Source organism: Pituophis catenifer, unplaced genomic scaffold (assembly GCF_029215685.1).
Source record: "Pituophis catenifer annectens isolate HBS135680 unplaced genomic scaffold, rPitCat1.0.hap2 SCAF_1, whole genome shotgun sequence".
Classification (NCBI taxonomy): Eukaryota; Metazoa; Chordata; class Lepidosauria; order Squamata; family Colubridae; genus Pituophis; species Pituophis catenifer.
In genome coordinates this window covers 42,562,935-42,585,768 of record NW_027256881.1, presented here as the reverse complement: position 1 = coordinate 42,585,768, position 22,834 = coordinate 42,562,935, and the positions used below count along the sequence as shown (strand labels likewise).

The following is a 22,834-nucleotide window of genomic DNA, read 5'->3' as shown; positions in this document are numbered from 1 at the left end:
AACAAGGGTTTTGAAATTACCTTTTTCAGTAAGGAACAAATCTGTTGCCTCACTGCTGCTGATTGGTTGTTCAAGTTATATCTAATAAAAAACTGTATCAGTTGCATTTCTTCGATGGAAATTACTTCTGTGCTGCGGTGACTTTCACACAGTAAACCCAAAGCATCTATTCGGACCTTTAACATTAGAAGCAAGTTTTAATTATCTGGTTTCTCTCTGAAATACTTACTCTAACGTTTAAAACATTGAGACATGTACCTCATCATGTTGGTGAACCAAACCTTGTTTTATACAGCTCACAGGCACAAGGCCATCTTGTATTATGACTGCAAACTGCAAGTGTCCATGAGACCTGGCCGTTCTCAAGCATGCCATCAGGGCTCCAAGAGCTCCTCTGGTTTTGAAAGATCCTTAATAAAATACATAAATTTTAATTAACAAAGATAGTGGTTAGTCACTCATTTCCTTCTCAGCTCAACATGTCCATAAAAATCATATCCACCAAACAGATTAGTGCAGCATAATTTTTATGATACACACAGATGTGACTCTATATTACAAGCACTATCATGGCATTTAAATATTAAGGCCATATAAATATAAAAACGCTTTGTTGGAAACAAATAGCTTATAAAGCAACCATTTGAACTTGACCAATGACATGGCTACTCTAATGGCTGGAAAACTTTCTATGAAATAATTTGAAAGTCCTTCATAATATGAAAGCCAAACTTTCAATAAAAACGTGACCATTTGTGGCAGGAATTAAAGTTGAGGAAAATGGTTACCTTTAATAATGTTTATGAAGAAAACTAATACAAGGGGGAAATGACCAACTTTACGTAGTTTGTAATAAAGAAAATAAAATTTGTATTATTAATTGAAAGAAAGCTTCAGAATAGAAATTCTAAAGTTTGTTCCCAGTCTTTACTTATCCTTCAAGTAACTGAGAACATGGAATTCTATCCTTCCCCTCAAACAAATTCATTTCAAAATAAATAAATAAATAAACAACATCACCACCCACAAACTCAGCCCATACCTTACACTACAACATGTTAAGTATAAAATTAAAAAAATCTTACCAACATTAGACTCTGTTGAAATCTGAAGAATTTTAATCATGTAGTTCAAACTTTCTGGGCTACATTTTAGCAATTTTGGTAAGTAATAATCTGTTACATAGGTGGCTTGTTCTGGATTTCCATCACATAAAATCAAAAGCAGAGGAGAAACCCATGTCTCATGCCAATTATCAATCCAAGTGCTTCTTTCCAAAGTGGATATAAGATGCCTCTTGTGATTCACAAACATGATTTCCAATAAATCACTTGCGTAAGGTGCAAAAGACTGATCATTCATTACACCCAAGATTTGTACAGGAATTGTTCTGTCAATTTCCAAAAGATTGTCAATGCCAATACACTCCACAAGATATCCAAGTGATGAGTATTTGCCTTTAACGTGCCATTCTAAACCTAGCAGGCTTTCAGTTAATTCTGAGAAGAAAGGGTCTGGTTTTATTATGGATTCTTTCACAGCAGTCTGATGTATTTGAAGAAGATTTTTAAATATTAGCTTGGTCTGGTGCCTAACTGCATCTAGTGGATGTTCCCAATGTGCATACACATAATCCAACATTTTACCAATGGTTTCCGAGTTTCCATTGAGATTGAATTTCAGATTTCTAGAACTTGATTGAAGACAATCCATTGCTACATTGGTCCAAATAGCTAGAATTCTGGATAGAGATGCTGCCATTACAGAATCTTTTAACCTTGGAGAAACAGTGTAAAGTAAGAAAAAAAATATATGAGCATATTTTAAAACAAACTGAATATCAATGCTGAAATGTTTGTCAAGTGTCACAGATGTAGATTTTTTTTTCTTCTTCCACCTCTTATTTACATTTATTTGAATGCTTTTGATTTATAATAAAACTATTTCTTCATACTTTATTTTTTAGCTGTGCTCAATGTCTGTTCTTTTTTTCTTCTTTTCATCACAATTTCTCTTTCTGGGCTATATATTTTAGAATATATGCAAGCTGCTCTTTTTGATGCAGAAATATTTCTAAGTGGTAGGGAAAACTGTAATGGGAGATGTGAATCTAATTTACATTATTAAAAACCTAAAAACTTTTTCTACAGACCAGATGAAGGAAAACAAATTGATGCTTAACGTAAGTTGGTAAAGGTGCTCCTTGTAAGTAAAAAAAAGGGAATTCAAACAATTGCTGAACAATCTTAAGTGCCACTACAAAGTAAGAGACAATTAATAAAGCTAATGAAAATACTTCCTGATTTCATTTAACTATACACTACCACCCATTTTATGTTTTGCAGATGAAACAAAAGTGACTTTGAAATATTCACTATAAAGTCCTTTACACAGCTTGAGAAAGAAATAACTTCTGACCAACCACATGGTATTTTCTACAAAAATCCAATATCACTGTGCTCATGTAACAGTAACAAAGACAGTTTTTATGGCACTACAACAATAGCTGGGTGATTCTATGAAGACACTGCTGATCACTAGTGCAGAACCCAGCTTCGAATGTTAAAAAAGGCCCCCACCAGAAAGAAACAAAATGCAAAGTTTGTTTTGCTTAATATTGTATGTATACAATATTATGTATACATAAACAAAACTCCCCAAGTCCTTAATGTATTGCTTTGTTAGCAGTCAGCTTTAACCTGTCTGCCCACTCACATTTCCATTTAAAAATTCATCTGGCAGGAGATTGCATAATACTGCACTACTGCTTTATTGACATAACCTACCCTTTGCCGTCTTCATACCTTGTCTAAGACTAGAATTCGGCACTTTTTAAAAATAAGAGCTGAAACCTGGAAGATCAATTGATCCCTCCCCTACCCTCAATGTAGACACCCATATTCTGACAGCTTTTCTAACAGAAGATCAGACAAATATGTTTGAAAAAATATAATAAATGGTGTATATATTTTTCTAAGGTTTCCCTTTAGCATATGATTCCACATATTTGTAAAATTCTCCCAGGTTAGCAAACAATCCAGTCTATAAATAACTTCAGATTGGTTTAAGAGCCATGGTGGTGCAGTGGTTAGAATGCAGTACTGCAAGGCTAACTCATTGCTCACTCCAGGAGTTCGATCCTGACTGGCTCAAAGTTGACCCCCATCCTTCCAAGGTCAGTAAAATGAGGACCCAGATGGTTGGGGGCAATATGCTGACTCTGTGAACCGCTTAGAGAGGGCTGTAAAGCACTGTGAAGTGGTATATAAGTCTAAGTGCTGTTGCTACTGCTATTCAGACTAGTTTCAAGTCCAACTCTGGCTGAAGATGAAATTTAAAAATGTTTATGCAAGTCTCTTTCCTACAAGTTCTATCATGGCTGGGTATTCAGTTGTGCACAGCTGCTAATGAAAAATATGAATGCATAGATACAGCTCTCCCTCCCTCCTCCCTTACTCTCTGACTGCTTAAAGTACTTCAGAAGATTAGGGAACCTTGTAGAAAAGAAGTGGTAGAAAGAAAAACAATAGGTGAAATCGGCCTCATTGTTTTAGACAGAATCATTTTCCTATGAAGTTAACAGTGCCTAGTTCCAGAGAAGCAGACACAAGACTGTAGCCATGGAGAAGCATTTATAAATAATACGTCTCCATTTTCTCTGCAATAACAACTTTATGAGGTGGATTGGACTGAGAAAGTGTGACATTTCAAGCCAAAGGCAGTCTAGAACCCACAGAGTTCTGGTTTATAGGCCAGAACTTCAACTACTAAATTCACACTGGCTCTAAATGTTCTATTTAATGCTGTATTTCAATACTCACAAGATTTACAGTGCAGGTTGAGCCTTGTCAATCAAGAATCTGAGTTTCATTTATATTATTAAAACTATAAAAAATAAACACAGATTTTTACCGTGTGCTTAAGATTAACAAAACAGAGGCTATATCCAAGAGTAGCTTCTCTGCATTCTCTCTCATGCTGTGATCTTTCCAATCTAACATAGCAAGTGTTCCATGGCAAAGAAAAAGGAGGACGGAGTCAGAAAGTTCAGCAGTACAGAGACCACCACAGCTGTCCACAAACCACTTTGGCACATCAGAACAGTTCAATAAGCCACAAATCAAGTCACTGATCTGCAAAGAAGAAATGTAATATAACTAATATAAGAGAAAAAAATCAAAAAGTATGGTTTACTAGATCGCTGGAAGGCAAGACGTTACAACAAAACTGGCAAAATGCAATGGTTATTTCTTTTACAGCTGTCACCAAATGGAAATTATTTATTATTTATTTATTTATTTATTAAATTTATATACCGCCCTATTCCTCAGTCATTCAGTCATTCCTGAGTCTGTTCCTCCCCATCCAGATCCGTACAGCCTCCAGGCACCGGGACATCACTTTAAGGGCATCATTGGGGTGGTCCGGGGTGGAGATGTATAGCTGAGTATCATCAGCATACTGATGATACTTCACCCCAAAACCACAGATGATCTCACCCAGCGGCTTCACATAAATGTTGAACAGAAGGGGTGAGAGAACCGACCCCTGTGGCACCCCACATACAAGGGGCCTCGGGGTCGACCTCTGCCCCCTTGTCAACACAGACTGCGACCGATCAGAGAGAAAGGAGGAGAACCACGCAACACGGTGCCCCCCACCCCTAACTCTTCCAACCGGTGCAGCATGATACCATGGTCGATGGTATCAAAAGCTGCTGAGAGGTCTAATAGGACCAGGACAGAGGAGCAACCCCTGTCCCGGGCCCTCCAGAGATCATCTACCAATGCGACCAATGCTGTTTCCGTGCTGTATCCAGGCCTGAAGCCCGACTGGAACGGATCTAGATAAGCCGATTCATCCAAGTACTGAGGAAGCTGTCGCGCTACCACACTCTCAACAACCTTCGCAACGAAGTGAAGGTTGGAGACTGGACGGTAATTAGCCAACACTGCTGGGTCCAGGGAAGGCTTCTTGAGGAGAGGCTTCACCACCGCCTCTTTCAAGGCACCCTCTCTCAAGGAAGCATTTATAATCCCCTGGAGCCAGCCTCGTGTAACCTCCCGAGAGGCCAACACCAGCCAGGAGGGACACGGGTCCAATAAACATGTGGCCACGCTCAGTCTGCCCAGTATCTTATCCACGTTTTCCAGAGTCACAGAATCAAACTCTTCCCAGGTAATATTCTCAAGACTTGCCTCCATCCTCCCTCCCGAATCTACCCAGTCAGAGTCCAAATTTTCCCGAATCTGAGCGATTTTGTCATACAGATATTGTACAAAGTCCTTGGCTCTACCCTCCAAGGGGTCCTCCCGCGCTTCCTGGTGGAGCAGGGAGCGGGTTACCCTAAACAGGGCGGCCGGGCGATTATCTGATGATGCAATAAGAGCGGAAAAATAGTTACACTTTGCCGCTTTTATTGCCACCAGGTAGGTCTTAATATGAGACCTTACCAGTGTTCGGTCAGATTTAGAACGGCTGGCCCTCCAACTGCTCTCCAGGCGTCTTTTCTGGCGTTTCATCTTCCTCAGCTCCTCGGTGAACCAGGGAGCCAGGTGAGATCGACGCCGGGTTAGAGGCCGCAAAGGCACGACCCGGTCCAAAGCTCCAGCGGCCGCCCTATCCCAGGCAGCCACTAGGTCTTCAGTCGAGCCGTGTGCCAGAGCCTCAGGAAATGGCCCAAGCTCCGTCTGGAACCTATCCGGGTTCATCAGGCGCCTGGGGCGGAACCACCTCATCGGTTCCGCCTCCCTGCGGCGGGGTGTGGCGGTTCGAAGGTCAAAGCGAAGGAGGGAGTGATCTGACCATGACAAGGGCTCGATCACTATATCCCCTATCTCGAGACCACTCAGCCACTGACCAGAGACAAAAACCAGGTCCAGCGTGTTTCCCGTGTGAGTAGGGCCATGAACTAATTGGGTCAGGTCCATAGCCGTCATGGAAGCCATGAACTCCTGAGCCACCTCAGACACCTCACTGACGGATGGCAGGTTGAAGTCCCCCATGACCATAAGCCTAGGGGTATCAATCGCCACCGCGGCTATAACGTTGAGTAGTTCAGGCAAGTCTGCTGCCACGTGGCAGGGAGCCAGGTACGTAACCAGCAGGCCCATCTGCACCCCATGACCCCACTTTACAAGGAGGGACTCACATCCGGCCATCTGAGGAACAGTGGCCTCCCTCGGACCAAGACCCTTTTTAATGATAACTGCCACCCCCCCCGCCCCTTCCCTGTAACCTTGGCTGATGAAATGCCCGGAAACCGGGTGGGCACATCTCTATGAGAGGGACTCCCCCCTCCTGGCCCAACCAGGTCTCCGTAATACCCACCAGGTCCGCTCCTCCCTCCTGAACAAGATCACAAATGAGGGGGGCTTTATTTACCACGGACCTGGCATTGCATAGCATCAGCCGAAGGCCCAGGGCCTGAGGGTCTGTGCCACCTGGGGAACGAGAAGAGCATTGGGGGCCGGAGCGTGCCACCACTTGAAGACAGCGAGCGCGCACTCCTGCAACTTGATGTGGCCCCCTACTCCCGCCATATCTGCCCCTCCCACCTACAGTACTGATGTAATGTCTATCAACAGCACAAGCTCTAACCCTCTCCTTGGCCCCGGATTCTGCATCTCCTCCGCCGTGCTCTTCAGATGGACTAGATCCCATCCCTCGCGGGTTAATCCCTGAACCCATACAACCCACCCCCCTCCCAGGAGGCCCCCCAGCCTCATTATTTACATTGGAAACCACCCTCCTCCCAGATCCCCTTAAAATAGAAATTATCCCCTTAAAATTATGAGAGCTAAACTTCAAATAGTACATACTGTATGTTTCCAAAGATATTTAAGATTGCTATTTATCTCCATTTTTACCATCCAAAACACATGCTTTATCAAGATGCATTTATAAGCTATCCCCAAATCCTTATAGGATTGTATTTACTCATAGTCAAAAATTCAGATCTATAGGTTGAGTAAATCTGTGGGACCAAGATTATAATTGCAATCTTTTAAAAATCACCTGATAATTGTCCCTGTGAATTCAATGGGATTAACTTCCAAGAAAATGTTATCTTGTCCCAAAGTTGCTTATAGTTAAATGTTATTTTATTGCACTGTAAAGTGGCAATATTTCCTGTAATAGAATTTATATAAAACATGAAAATTGTAATTAATATTGAAATTGTTACTTTTTCAGTTACTTCTCTTTCTTAAATTAGCTTGATGTTTCAAATACACATTCAAAATTTATTTATTTATTTTATTTATTTTATTAGATTTTTATACCGCCCTTCTCCTTAATTGTATACATATTTTTACTTTTTTCATAAGAAACACACTTACCAAACAAGGTAACTTCTCAACAGGTTGAAACATTGTCTTAATAAAAAGAACAACAGCCAATCCTGCTGAAGTCTGGACAGTTTGTAGAAGGTCTTCTAAATAAAAGAAAAAGATACTAGAATTATAAATGGCATTTAAAGTACTTGAGCACCATTCTGCTTTTCTGAAATAATAAGGTAATTCCTACTATATTTTTTCTATTGCATTTAACATACTAATTCTCATAATCATACCAAAGAAATCATCAACATTATTACATACAGTGGCCTCAATTGTCCATAAAATTATGCCAGATTATTATTTGTTCCTAATGTTGTAGAAATCATGGTCAAAATTGTAACTGTATATGATGCATGAACCTAACCACTAATATTACCCTTGATTGAATATCAACTAGGACCAAAAGTAGCCTTCCCATAAACGGAATAGCTGTTCCATTTTCATAATACCAATCAGAATATGCTGCTATGTACAGAAAGAGAAAGTTTTTAACAATTACTCACTCTCCTGCAACTCCCCAAACTATCTTTTGTGCTGCTCTAAATCATTCATTCATTCAACTTAATGCCTATGGCAAACAACCAAACACAGAGCGCAGATTTTCACAGGGTTTTATATAAGCTGGAGGAAATAATTACAGGTACTCCTTATTTACTGATCACAATTCAGATTGGCAATTTTGTCACTAAGCATTGTAGTCACTAAGCAAACAAGCACACGACTGTGCCAGACGTATGACATCACTTTGACTTCCATTGTTAAGCAATCACAATGGTCGTTAAACGAGACATTGCATGACAGAGATGTGCAATTTTACATCTGCATTCTCTATTAATTCTGCTTGTTATAAAGATTGGTCTCAAAGCTGTTTTTTGTTATAACCATTATAACTTTGAACAGTCACATATAACTTTGAGCAGTCACTAAAAAGGTAGTTGGTAAGCAATACCTGTATCCCTTTTGCAAGCAGAATTGCATTCATAGAAATTTTTAAATCCAATCCACATTTTTTAAAAAATATGCAAGAGTGACATTATTTTAGCATAAAGATTCTTATTCCTGAGTTTAGCTTTCTCTCTTTTGAAATAAACTGTTGGAGAAAAATTTAAAATTAAAATTATTAGCAGTATTTACCATTATTTAAGCAGCATATAAAGCAGTTCAGAAGTCCACACATATATTGCCAAATGGGAGAATCCAATTTTTTCCAAAAACATCCCTGTATATTTTCTAGAACCTTTTGGATCAATGTCATGGAAACTTTAATTCCCATAAGCAAATCATGCATCAGCCAAGTTTGAGCAATGTGATTTCCACTGAATTTCCTTTAAAAAGATATAAATAAGACAAATTACTGTTTCAAATCTGTTTGTGAGGATCTTTTATATATCATAACAATATCTACATGCATATATATGTACATGTAGTAGACCAATGGATACAGATTCATATATGTACATTACAAATAAATTTAAATTACTTAATCAATAAGAACACATTACAAATACTGTGACACTCTTTTTGTATATTTCATGAACATTATGTTTTACAGTATCTTAAAATTTCTTAAAATTAAAAACTATTATATATTCACATGGTACTTAAGTTATGATTAAAAGTATTGATTTGGCAAATGCTGTTTACACATAGATCTATTCTAGACAATAGAAGAAAACTTTTGAATGTATGAAAACAATTATTTGCTGTTAAAAGAGTCAATCAGCCTCCACATTGTATCTTGAGTACTGGCACTTACCGGTTTTCTTCTTCTATTTTAAGCACAGATTTCAACAGAAATTGAAGAGCTATGGAAATAAAGTTAAAAAAAACATATAATTGAGAATTGAGAGAGCTTTCAATATCCTAATCCTTAACCTTCAACAGTAATAGCCTCATATTCATATAGAACTCATTGCTCAAGTACTGTATATACAGATAATCCTCAATTACCAACGGCAATTGAGACTTAGAACTCTGTTGCTATGCAGCACGGTCATGGAAAACATCATAGGACTGTGCCAACTTACAACATCAGTTCCACCTGCAGCGGTTATGCAAATCATTGTAGTTCATTAAGCGTTAACATCATGTGTTCATGACTTGCAACTCCTGCCAGCTTCTCTATTGACTTTGTTTGTCAAAAGCCAGCTGTGAAGCCTGCAAAAGGTGATCAAGTGAGTATGGGATGTTGCAACCACTGTAAATGTGTGCTGGTTGCCAAGTGCCCAAATTACGATCATGTGACTGCAGAGATGCTGCAACAACCACAATTTCAAGGAGCAGTCATAAATCTCTTTTCTTACTGCCGTCTTAACTTTGAACAGTCATTGAACAAATGGTTGTTAAGCAAGGACTACCTGTAGTAGAGCAGTTATACAACATCTGAATATCTGAAAGACTGCCTGCTGCTATAAATCTACCCATTATGAAGAGATAAAATCCAATGTTATATAAGCAGACATAGGTCATGCAATAGCATTTCCTCTTATATGTCTTTTCTTTGCACCCATAATCCACACCTGAACCTCCCTACAGAATTTGAGAATTCTAGAACTGGCTGAAGGAACACAGACAGCCGATTTTCAGAAAGAAAACCCTTCCAGTCAAGCACCTGTCTCTATTTAAAAACTGTAATATCTCAAAATATAGAAAATGCTTTTAATTATAGACCTACTTAGCAACAAAAATATGCTTCCTATAGAGACTGGTATGAAATATTTTCATCTCACATTCTTCTCTCATTCCAACGCAAGAAGAGGTACAAAGCATTTACCTTCTTTGAATAGTATAGTCACGCTTGATTTACCTGAAAAATCCAAGTATACCTTTTAGCATCTTATACTGAATAATCAAAAAATATATTTTTAACGTATAACGTATTTTTAAAATGAATCATACCTATATGTATAAGTTCCACACAAGAAGCAAGATTATCTATAGTTTTTCTAATGCAGGAGAAGTTTGTATTTGCTAATTCTTCTTTAAGGCAGACAACAAAACTGTCTGTAGCTTCTGCTATAAGCAGTTCTGGAAGGTCATTCAGGCAACTGTAGACAAAAAAAGCATTGCCAAATAAAAATCTAAATACTAAAAGGTTTAAGTTAAAAACCACAAAAATGGATCTTTTTGAGCACCACAATCTCTCATCACTATTCTGTTGTATTCATTTTGATACGAGGCTTCAAAAGAAATCAAAGGAAAATGGAAGATCTACAGAGCAGATCTTCAATTAAACATTTCATTATTTCTGGGAGAAAAAAGAATGGATTGTAAGAAGAAAGAGACAGCCAATTGCTCACAGCAAAATGTTTACTGTCTTGCATCTCTGATATAACACGGTCCATTACACTTTCGCCCCCAAACATAAATATTACAGGATTTGAAACTACAATCAGCAATTTATCTGAAGACAAGCAATTTGCTAGCTAGAGAAGAATTCCCCGAAGATGGGCTCCAGCACGAGTCCGAAAGCTTGGAAGACAAAACCTCTGGTCCCACTGACTGACCCAGATTGGATCCTGCAACATTATCCTGGGATATCCACATATATTTGCCTTCATTCATAACGTTCTGGATATCACAAAAAAATTTAACTAAGGTTTATATTACTATACCACACGTAATATCTCTACCTTTAAGATATAGTGAGTACAATACATATAAATACTGAAAGTAAAGAATAGGATTATAAAGTCAAGAATACTTAGAAAAGAATCATTTTAAAATTTATATCTCATATAAAATATTTTATATCATACAAAGTCCACTACCATTTGTATCATTCATTTTCTCAATATCCATGTTCCCCTGAAGACCATCCAAGAAACATTAAGCACATTTGACTAGTACCTTGCTAGGACTTTTTTCAAAGGGTTCTTTATATCCAGAGATAAGAACACTATTCCCAAAATATCTAAACAACTTTTAACGATGTCATTACATGAAGACTTGCAGTCCATCTTCTCCAGTAAAGGCACAATCTGCAGATGACAAAAAATAAAAAAACAAGGTAACTTGCATTTTTTTTTTCAAACAAACAGACTAAAATATACATAGGTGTTTGTGTGTTGTGCGTAATGTATTTATCAGTTTTATATAAAAGTCAGTAAGAAGCACAGTATGTATAACATAATGCATAACAGAGTTTATAATAGAAACATAACCTGCCACAAAATCTTAAGAGTATGGAAACTCCAGGTCACTGTTCTAACCAATCAGCTTATTTTCAGAATATTTATTTCGAATTCCTTCTGCATAAATTTCCATCTGTCTCCCAATCCCTTGGATACCACTGAGCATTCTTAATCTTTATTGAACATTTCAGGGGAGGATGTAATCTTTTACTTTTTACATTCTTAATATTAATTTAACACTTGTATCAGATTTCTTCCAAGCAAGAAATAACTTTCTGTCTCTTATTAGTTTTAGCAAATTAACAAATTCAATTTTGCTATTCATATTTATCAGCCTTTCCCAAATAGATATCCTTCAACTTTGCTGAAGCAACAATTTCAACAGTCACGAATATGGAAGCAATATTTCCAACACACCTGCAAAATGCCAGGCTGGGCCAGACTACATAATGATTTGGATAATCTTAAAAGATAAGATACTGATCCTTCTTGACTTTTATTCTTGCAATTCATGAATCAAATGTCTTGCATTTTCAGGCATTATATGAAACATCTGTAATATGAACCTAGCTGCTAACCAGTATAGAAAATATACTTACTTACATACGTACGTATGTACTTACTTACTTACTTACTTATTTACTTACTTACTTGGCATATATATATATATATACATACATACATATATATATATATATATATATATATATATACATATATATATTTAATTTGATTTATGCTTACAATGCATTAAGCAATAGCCTTCATACTTTTGTATATTTATACAAAGTCAGCTTATTGCCCCCACAAACTGGGTCCTCATTTAACCTACCCTAGAAAGGATGGAAGGCTGAGTCAACCTTGAGCCTGGTAAGATTCGAACCTGCTGTAATTGCAGGCAGCTGTGTTAATAACAGGGTGTTTTAAACCATTGTACTATATGGCTGTCTATCTCATATTCACAGCAAACAATAATATTAAAATACATCATACTCTCAACCAAGGAAACAGAACCAACTATACTGTTAACCACTTGACTCAAACCTATCATAGACCATGTTTAGTATAAAAGCCAAGGTCTTCATGGCCTTCCAGAAAGCTAAAAGGGAAGGGTCCCCCTGAATTTTAGATGGGAGACTAAAAGTAACATTTGTATCCATCATTCAATTTTAAATTGTGAAGTAATAATTGCATCCAACATTGCTGTCCAACAAAGAATAAAAAGCAGATTCCTCACGAACTCTGTTTTCGGCTGGGACAGCCTCCTGCAACCCTCTGCCAGCAAAAACGGAGCTCGGGATGGCTACAGGCCAGTCCTTCACCGTTTCCAGGGCAGCCCCGCGGGCCAAATCTAAGCACCCCACGGGCCTTAAGTTTGACACCCCTGCTCTATGTCATCAGTAAAGTCTACTCATGCAATGCTGGATGTAGCCCTCAAATTAAACAAATACATGTTGCAGCATCAAATAAATGTTAAGGAATAACAATCTGATTTTCTCATTTGTAGAAAAGACAACGAATATGGCCAAAGTAAAATTTCCATGCACAACTGTGCTCATTTTTTATTTGTACCATGTTTCCCCCAAAATAAGACCTCCCTGGATAATAAGCCATCCCTGAAAATAAACCCTTCCCTGAAAATAATCCCTTCCCCGAAAATAAGGCTTCCCTTGAAAATAAGCCCTCCCCGAAAATATTTAACCACATGTGCAGCCAGTTCCCGCCATTTCCTCTGGTTAGGGAGACAGAGCTGGAGATCAGGTAAGATGGCAAGAGGAGCCTCGTCTTGCTCCACGCGCCCCAAAATAATAAGACCTCCTTGAAAATAAGGCCAAGCGCTTATTTCACGGTTCAAAAAAATATAAGACAGGGTCTTATTTTCGGAGAAACACGGTATATAAATAAGACTATTCCATATTACTCTTTTTACTAGTATAACTAAAATCAAACCTGTTTGATCAAATTAATTTGCTGAATGCCATCCGTCAACTGTGCACACCGCAATAATAGAGAAGCCAGGTTTTGTCCTTCAACGTCTGCAAAAGCTCCACATTTAGAAAGCAAAAATATGTTAATGGTCCAATATTTAATAGTCCAATAGTACACATGACAAAAGCTATTTCCAACCTCCTCCCTTATACAGGGCTGCATTCACACAGTACACCTTTTCATCACCTTATTTTCCTGAAATTTTTCTTGAGAATAAACCCATCAGAACAGTGTAGAATTCAACACAAATCAACTAACTAAATTATCACTGCTGTTAATGTTCAGGGTGTACTTGAAAACCATTTAAAAGATAGAAGTGATCCAGAAAACACCACCATAGGTATTGTTGGGCATGTATGCCCTTGTGAAATCACTGCTCTGCAAACAACACTTCAGTTCAGATAGACAGAATTGATTGCCCAAATTTTACCCTTAAGAAATAGAACTTAAGTGCAACACAATATTGAGTAAGACTTGTTCCTTACTAATATAAAGAGCCCATTCAAAGCTGAATGACCAACTTGCTTCAGAAAACCAGAAAGTCAAAGGGATATTTCAAGCACATCTTTAATGTAGAATCATTTTTTTAACATCAAACATTTTGTAATTTCTCTAATTTGCTTTTCACAAAGGAAAAACTTTTTTTCAAATTGAAGTAGAAAAAACATATAGACATGTAGACATGAAAGGGTTGATATTCTTGTCTGTAATTCAAAATGTACCTCAAGGGAAATTAGTTTTAAAAAATCATTATGGCACTACTAAAATATATCTACAGAGACAAATTAAGCAATTTAATTATACTTACAACGAAGTCTTTCAAGCTGTTGGTATTCAAGAACAAAGCTATCAACCTGAATTTCTTTCTTCTTCTTTAAAACCATTTTGGTAGATTAAAGAATTACCTATTAAAGAATAATATATTTGATATATTAGAACATTGTTTTAAATACAAAATTTTAAAATGAGGTCTGTTTAATTCAGACTTGTACTTTGTCTACCTTTTTTCTATATACTCTGGAGAAAAAGGTTTAAGCAAGATTTTCATTCAGACTTCATTAGCAACTATTTCACCTGAAATACACAAACTCAATCAAGAAAAATCCACAAAAGTCCGGCAGTCAGAAGTTTCGAGCCAAGACTCCAGATAGGGATATCAGCATCTTACCTCTGAAACGTATTCCTAAGAGTAAATCCACCTGAGCAATATAATACAAAACTAATCAATACAGATTACCTAATTTTTAGGTTTAACAAACACTTATTAACAAGCTTCTGCTAAAATGAAAGCCTACACGTTATCCTATTTTATTTCTCTATGTACGCTGTTTGGAAGTATCATATTTTCTGATTTATGCCATAGCATTCCATATCTACCTTTGGTTTACATTACTATTTCTTCCTGTTTCATGTGGTTGAGACTAAAATAGTCCTCATTTAATGGGAATAATTGGGACCAGAGTTTCCATTGCTAAGTGAAACAGTTATACAGCATGACATCACATGACTGCATAGGTTAGCAAAGGCAATACCAGCACTCCCTGCTGCCTATAAACAAAGATTAACATTAAACTAAAATTGTTGGTCATTAACATGTTTTACAAGCAGGCTGTCAGGCAAGTAGGTGGAGGCTGCCAGCCAGAGGAGGGGGTATGGTAGCCTACAAGGAATAGCAGCATTGGGAATGGCTGCTATTGGGCAGGAAAAAGTGTGAATGGCTTACTGGAATGTGATTTTCCCTGCTGGCTTCCCTATTGACTTTGCTTGTGAGAAACCAGCAGGGAAGGTCACAAATGGTCACATGACTGCAGAATACTGCAACCATTATTAAATGTGAGCCGATTGCCAGTCATAAGTACCATTCATTCAAAGCCATCACAAGTCATCATTATGCAAAGACTACCTGTACTAGCTGAGAAAGTCCAAAAATGCATGCACAAAATACATGGGTTAGTTCTTACAAAAATAATGAAAAAATAATATAATCATGATCATTGTAAAACCAAGGGACAAAAAGAAACTAGTTTCTCTTCAAGTAACATTGATACATAAAGCAGGTACCAGAAAGAGTTGCAAAAAAAAGTAGATATTATTTCTGTTGTGGCTATTGTGCTTGAAATGCAGCAAACATTAGAATTCTCTTCTTATAGCCTCCCAAGGTTATTTATCAAACATTCGTGAATTCATGAGAGCTGTACAAGAGACACAAACTCTACTTGAAACAAATTGGAGCAAGGCTGCCAGTGGGGGGTTGCTCCCGGTTCTGTCCGGTTCTATAGAACCGGTAGTATAACTGGCAGGAGGCTCCACCCATCCGGCACAACGTCATAATTGGTGATCTGCACATGCGCAGAAGCTACTGCCCATGCGCAGAAGAGTGTGCGTGTGCGCAAGCGAATGGAGTAGTAAACCGGTAGTAAAGGTAAGTGGAACCCACTCCTGAAGGCTGCTGACCTTAACCAGAAGCTAGCAAGGCACCATGTTGACTAGCACCTGACAACTTCTCTCCAGGGATATATGAAATAAAGCTAATGTTAGAAGTAGGATATGATAAGTGAAGAGACAAAAAAGCTTTGAAAATATCTCATGCTATCATTTAATAATAATAATAATAACTTTATTGTCATTGTATGTGTATACACAGTATACCCATACAACAAAATTCACTTAACACCCAAAGGTCCAATACACATAACAATCCCCAAACACACTCCCACCCACAATTCCCCACCCCTAAACCAACCAAACATCCACACAACAGACCAAGTAATGCTGTCCAACAGTTCACTGATGGTGGCCCTTTAGTTCATTGTTGAGTGCAATTATAGCTCTGGGATAAAAACTATTCAGAAAATGTGTGGTCCGAGTTTTAATTGTTCTGTATCTTCTGCCAGAAGGCAACAGTCCAAAAAAATTGTAAGCAGGATGGGAAGAGTATCTGAGAATGTTATGCAACTTCCTCAAACAGCAAGATTCGAATATGTCATCCAGGGCTGGTAGCTGGAGCCCAATGATATTCTGGGCAGTTTTAATGATTCTCTGTAGAGCTTTTTTGTCCAATACAGAGCTGCTCCCATACCATGCAAGAATGTCGTATGTCAGGACACTCTCAATGGTGCTGCGATAGTAGGACAGAAGTAGATGCTGAGATAGATTTATCTTCCTGAGCATTCTCAGGAAGTATACAGCCTCTTCTGTGCCTTCTTCACAAGCATGTTAACATTCATAGTCCATGAGAGATCCTTCGAGATATAAATGCCCAGAAATTTAAAACTTTAAATTTCTTTGAGAAAGGTACCTGTAACTATCTGTTTCAATGGTAGCAATTCAGAAAATGATTTTGTAAATAGTTGGCAAGTTCACAGAAAGGCAGTAAAAAGAAAATTAGGAGACTCCAGCCTAACATATTTTGGGTTTACTGGATGTAGATATAAATTCTTGTAATTCCATCCATAATAAAATTTGCTATTGTGAGAATTTGGTTTGGAAAAATAAAAATGTTGCGTTTCAGACAGATGATAAAAGAACTTGACAAACATTCAATATTTGGTTTGTATACTAATGCTAAAGCCTCCGACCAAGACGGTGGAATCAGAATCAGAATCTTGGTTGCAAATAACAACACAAATACAGGTAGTCCTTGACTTACAATAGTTCACTTAGTGACTAGGTGATTTGAATTTATTCAAAGCAGCTTGGATTTCTCTCACGTTTTTGCTTATTTTGAGCCACATTTCTTTTCCCCACCCCAAATGGCATCCTTTCTGACAAATTGGGCCACTTTTTCCCTTTGCAAAACAGCCAGATGCAAAGTAGGAATTAAGCAGTTCAGCTATTTTCCAATTGTTTCATATGTATCTTTAAAGCGTTTGATATTTCTGGCACTCAGTACAAGGCAAAAAAATCATTCTAAACCTTTAATCTTCCTGATCCCATTCTTACAGATTTGAGATATGGTGTGGACAGGTTGTGTGTTAGAAGCCCCTTTTTCCATTTTGAAAAAAAAACTTTTCTCACACTAGTCTATCAGAAACCTCATCATAAGTCATAAGTCATAGTCATAAGTTTATTTTGTCAAGCCTATATAAGATAACAGGTAAAAGTATAAACATAATTTAAATACATGAAAAGAGTAAGTAAAAAGGAATATTAGGACAGGGACGGTAGGCACGCTGGTGCACTTATGCACGCCCCTTATCGTCGTTTCTTTTGAAAGTAAATACTTTGCTTTGGTTTGTGCGCTACATTATCCCGAAAAGGACAGCGCTGATTTACACTTCGTGGCTCCAAATCTGCCTGCATTTCTTTTTTGTTGTCATTGAGGGTGTATTGCAGGGGTCCTCAAACTTGGCAGCTTTAAGACTTGTGGACTTCAACTCCCAGAATTCTCCAGCCAGCTATGCTGGCTGGAGAATTCTGGGAGTTGAAGTCCACAAGTCTTAAAGCTGCCAAGTTTGAAGACCTCTGATGTATTGGCTCCAGCCTATACCAAAGATGTCCCGCCGCTACAGATCTGACGGTGAAAGAACTCCGCATCCCGTCGTACACTTGACTCTTCCAACGGTTACGTTCAGGCGCCCTGTTTCAGCCAGGCACAGTCTGCCCGCTTCACTGATCCAGAGCTCGAGAACCTCACACGCTTCACCGGGAAGGAGCTACTTCGCGGCACAGTGCATCCTGCGGACCCTCGCTGAGAACACACAGCCGATTATAAAGGAAAGGCGTGTTTTTGCTCACACCGCGTTGTTTGCTTACACTCAGCAAGCGCTCCCAACACTTACCCCTCCAAAGAGGCCTTGCCACGACCTTCCTCCCTCTCCCTCGCTCCAGCCGGTTGCTAACTCCGCCTCTCCGCCGGAAAGGGCGGAGCCATGGGCGCGGTTGAAGAACGGGCAAGCCCACCCGGCTACGTCTTTTTCTTGAGACGAGAGAAAGGGCGGGGTTGAACGCCGCCACGAGCCACGCGACTCTTCTGTTTGGGCTCGTCCAGCCTCCACGGCTCTCTGACGGCTTCGCCCGCCAATCAGGAAAGAGAGCGAGAGAGCGGCTCTCGCGGTAGGGATTCGAAGAAGGGGTGGGATTTGCCGGCCGCTCTGCTGTCGGAGGTTGCTTTGCTGGGGTCCAGCGCTTGCCTATTTCGCGCATACACGCGCACGCGCAATAAATCTCAGTGGGATTTAGGATGCCTTGCTAGAATATTGAGGGGTCCTTGATCTTGTCTGAGCTTGGTTGTTTTCTTGCCAGACTTTTCATGATCCACACTAGGTGACATCATTAGTACCAAGTCATTGATGATGTTACCTCGTTTGGGTATTGAAACATCTGCAAGAAAATGTCTATGGAGATTCTTAGCCATCCGGGTCATGGTTGTCCCAAAGGTTCTCTTTCAAGAGGCAACTGGACTTTCTGGTTTTTTCTTTGAAGACGTTTCGCTTCTCATCCAAGAAGCTTCTTCAGCTCTGACTGGATGGTGGAGCTATACTCCTTGTGGACAGCTGGTCATTTGCATACTTTTAACGTGCTTAACGACTCGCTAAAAGAACGCAAATGACCAGCTGCCTGCAAGGTGTACCATAAATCCTTCCATTGCCCACCATCCAGGCAGAGCTGAAGAAGCTTCTTGAAGAACACAGTTCTAGGCTGCATAAACAGGGATAGAATCAAGATCATGTGGAGTGTTAATACCACTTTATAACGCCTTGGTAAGGCCACACTTGGAATACTGCATCCAGTGTTGGTCGCCATGATGTAAAAAAGTTGTCGAGACTCTAGAAAGAGTGCAGAGAAGAGCAACAAAGATGATTAGGGGACTGGAGGCTAAAACATAAAGAACGGTTGCAGGAACTGGGTGTGTATAGTTTAATGAAAAGAAGGACTAGGGGAGACATGATAGCAGTGTTTCAATATCTCAGGGGCTGCCACAAAGAAGAGGGAGTCAAGCTATTCTCTAAAGCACCTGAGGGTAGAACAAGAAGCAATAGGTGGAAACTAATCAAGGAGAGAAGCAACTTAGAACTAAGGAAAAATTTCCTGACAGTTAGAACAATTAATCAGTAGAACAACTTACCTCCAGAAGTTATGAATGCTGTAAAACTGGAAGTTTTTAAGATGTTGGGCAACCATTTGTCTGAAGTGGTGTAGGGTTTCCTGCCTAAGCAGGGAGTTGGACAAGAAGACCTTAAGGTCCCTTCCAACTCTTATTCTTTTCTATTCTAAGACTTTGAAACTTCTTCAAAGAAAAAACAAAGTCCAGTTGCCTCTTGAAAAAGCACCTTTGGGACGATCTGCAAGAAAACAACCAAGCTCAGAGAGCACCAAGGACCCCTCATTTCAACCCTGAGCTACAAATATTCTCTTCTATTCTCTTAGAAGTCTAACTAATAAATAAATTTTATTGGTATAATATTAATGCTGTGATTGAGAATATTAATTTTTTTCATGTTTTATTTATTTTATTTATATAACATAAAAATTCAATTCCCATCAAACAATGTGATCTGAGTACAGTTGTTTTTAAACAGTTATAATCCACATATTTGTTATAGTATTCTTCACAATAATATTGATAATATAATATAATAACAATAATACTTAACATTATCTTCTTTAACAACTCTTTAACATTTCCTCTTTTTATGTTTCCTCTTTTCTAACTTCTGTTTCTATTGTCTAGCCATTGGTAAAATATGTTCCATATCAAAAAATATTCAGTTTCTTCTATATTCTTAATAGTAAGGGTTAATGTATCCATTTCTGCATTCTAGTGCATTCTAGCATTCTCATCTGACAGAATCTCATCCTTTTTCCATTGCTGTGCAAATACAATTCTGGCTGCAATTAGTATATGTAAAACCAGATATATTTATCATATTTTTCCAGTAGGATGCCCAACAAAAATGTCTCTGGTTTCAAGTCTATATGCTGCTTTATCATTTTTTCCAACCAAGTATATTTTTGTCCAATATTTTTTAGCTTTTGGGCATGTCCACCACATATGGTAATATGAACCAGATGATTGATTACACTTCCAGCATTTAGCAGATCTATCTTTATATATTTTTGCCAGTCTTGCCGGTACAAAATGCCATCTATAAAACATTTTATACAAATTTTCTTTATATGCGGTTGACATAGTCAATTTAATATTTCTATCCCATAGTTTCTGCCATTTATCTAATTCTATTGCATATCCAAAGTTTTTAGCCCAAGGGATCATTGTCTCCTTTACCTGCTCACTTTCAAGTTTAATACTTAATAAATACCAATATAATTTCTTTATCAGTTTTTCATCTGTTCCAGTTAATATCTGGTCTAGTTCTGTTATTAGAACTGAGAATATTAATTCTGTGATTGCTGGAAGGGTGTTGAGTTTGTAACAAACCTCAGATCAGATCCTGGACTTAATATAGTAAGACCTACTGTAAGTACTATAAATCCAGAAGAGACTTGTTTTCAATTAGTTTTGGTGTTCTGGATAAGATTCTTGTAATCCCCTTTGTTCGCTTGTACTTAATAGATATTAGAGCTCCCTTTTAATGAGGTGTATATTTTGTTTTTCATTTTAGCCATCCATTACTTTAAGATACAAATTTTAAGCCAACTTATTTACAACTTATTTAAGGGAGTGATGCTTAATTAAGATGCAAGAAGTACTGCTGAAATGGAACAGAACCTTCACACAACTCTTCAAATGCCTATGTCAAATATTCTTTATTTACCATTATTCAAATGTCACAGTAATAGTTTGTATTATTACATTATTCTGATCCTGCTTTAGGCGTAAAAGACTTTGAACTAGTCACTCTCTTTCAGCCCAACTCATTGTGTTTGTGGGGAAATTAGAAGTATAAGGTTTGCTGCCTTGAGTTACTTATAAAAACAATAAAAGTAGGATTTAAGAAACCTTAAAAAATGATGTGAGAGAAAAACAATCTTTTCAACATTCTCATTTGAAAGATTCATTTCTTGCTTTATTACAACCAACAGACAAGTTAATAAATGTTTATAAATTTTTCAAGGATAGTTTTACAGTTCAACTCCTAAAATAGCATTCTGATTTCTGATTTAAAATAGAGCATTATAAGACCATTTAAATAGCTGCATTTTGTAAGATTATTCATTTTATTATGTGTTTCAGGGGCTGTTTATTTCATTTTTAATATGCATTGAAATCCATTGAGATACTCACTTTTTCAAAGTAGGAAAAACACTTTGTAAAAAAAACTTGCGCGAAATGAGTATTTTTTATAATTAATTTTACGATTTCAGGATTTCTCCACTGTGTGGCGCCAAAGTACTATATTAAGCAATTAAACTGCCAAATTGATAATTCCTTTTGCGTTTTTGTGTAGGTGTCATTTATTTACTCATCTTTTTGTTAAATATCCAAAATACCACATTATGAGAAGTCAAGTTGAGAACAATTGTTCCACTCTTTTCTATTAATTTGTATAATTTCAATATGTCATTATACCTAACAAGCATTCTATTAATAAATCCTTCGTATAAATAAATGGCAGATTAGGGGCAATAGATTTGTATAGCACTTCAAATGTTCAGGAGCTGAATACATTTTTTGGGGGGGAAAAAACAGCTATTTTGATATCCAGTTGCAATTCTTGGATGATCATTTTCATTAGTGTTTGATCTGTGTGTTTTAATTAGTGTTTTAATGTTTTAATAATGAGGTATTATAATGGTTCTTTTATACTCATGTTTTATTGTCTACCACTCAAATTCTTTGGATACGGTGATACAAAAATCATTCTAAATAATTAAATGACACAATAAAAATGTCATCCTTTGTGATTCTGTAGAATTTTAATTTTCCACTTTAAGGTAGCCTTTCTATAGCTTTTTTTTTAAATAAAGGAAAACAAACAGCAATTGTACTGCAGAAATATCCCCTTTACCCCCATTATGTTCAGATAATATATCAGTCAATGTTACTTTACTGCATGATAAATAAATGTACATGATAATCAGGGTTGATCTCATGAATGTCTGCCATCTTGATTTTTTAATTGCTTTCCCTGGACACCTACTGAAAAGCAAGATAAAATATTTTAAATATTTAATTATTTGCTTAAATTGGTTTGCAGCAGCAGTTTAAAGGCATCATTGGGAATCATGTGTATTCAGGTTTTTCTTCTGCATTCTGTCCTTCATGAACAATTGTCCAATGTGACACAAATAGGAAAAGATACAATTAAATGTTATTTGTGGAAAAAATGCCCTAAAAGCTCTTTTGAATTCCCCAAGCCTATGGTATTTATTTAATCACAATAGCAACAAATGTATATTCAGTTTTAAAACTGTTATCTTTAGGCATCTGCACAATCCATTTGAGCCTTTCACACTATTTATTGCACA

General features: G+C 37.6%; 1 protein-coding gene across 1 annotated transcript in view; it reads right to left on the bottom strand.

The window, feature by feature from the left end:
- Positions 1-18,316, bottom strand: part of THADA (THADA armadillo repeat containing) — a 126,682-nt gene extending 108,366 nt beyond the window's left edge. Inside the window, exons 1-13 of the mRNA XM_070948455.1 lie at positions 18,244-18,316; positions 14,271-14,367; positions 13,424-13,518; positions 11,190-11,320; positions 10,239-10,387; positions 10,114-10,146; positions 9,097-9,145; positions 8,475-8,665; positions 7,341-7,435; positions 3,913-4,133; positions 1,043-1,777; positions 259-394; positions 21-176 (exon numbers count right to left, since the gene is read on the bottom strand). Of these exons, the coding sequence (XP_070804556.1) occupies positions 21-176; positions 259-394; positions 1,043-1,777; positions 3,913-4,133; positions 7,341-7,435; positions 8,475-8,665; positions 9,097-9,145; positions 10,114-10,146; positions 10,239-10,387; positions 11,190-11,320; positions 13,424-13,518; positions 14,271-14,346 (2,067 nt within the window). The 5' untranslated portion in view covers positions 14,347-14,367; positions 18,244-18,316. The remainder of the gene's footprint in view (positions 1-20; positions 177-258; positions 395-1,042; positions 1,778-3,912; positions 4,134-7,340; positions 7,436-8,474; positions 8,666-9,096; positions 9,146-10,113; positions 10,147-10,238; positions 10,388-11,189; positions 11,321-13,423; positions 13,519-14,270; positions 14,368-18,243) is intronic.
- Between the last annotated feature and the right edge of the window lie 4,518 nt (positions 18,317-22,834).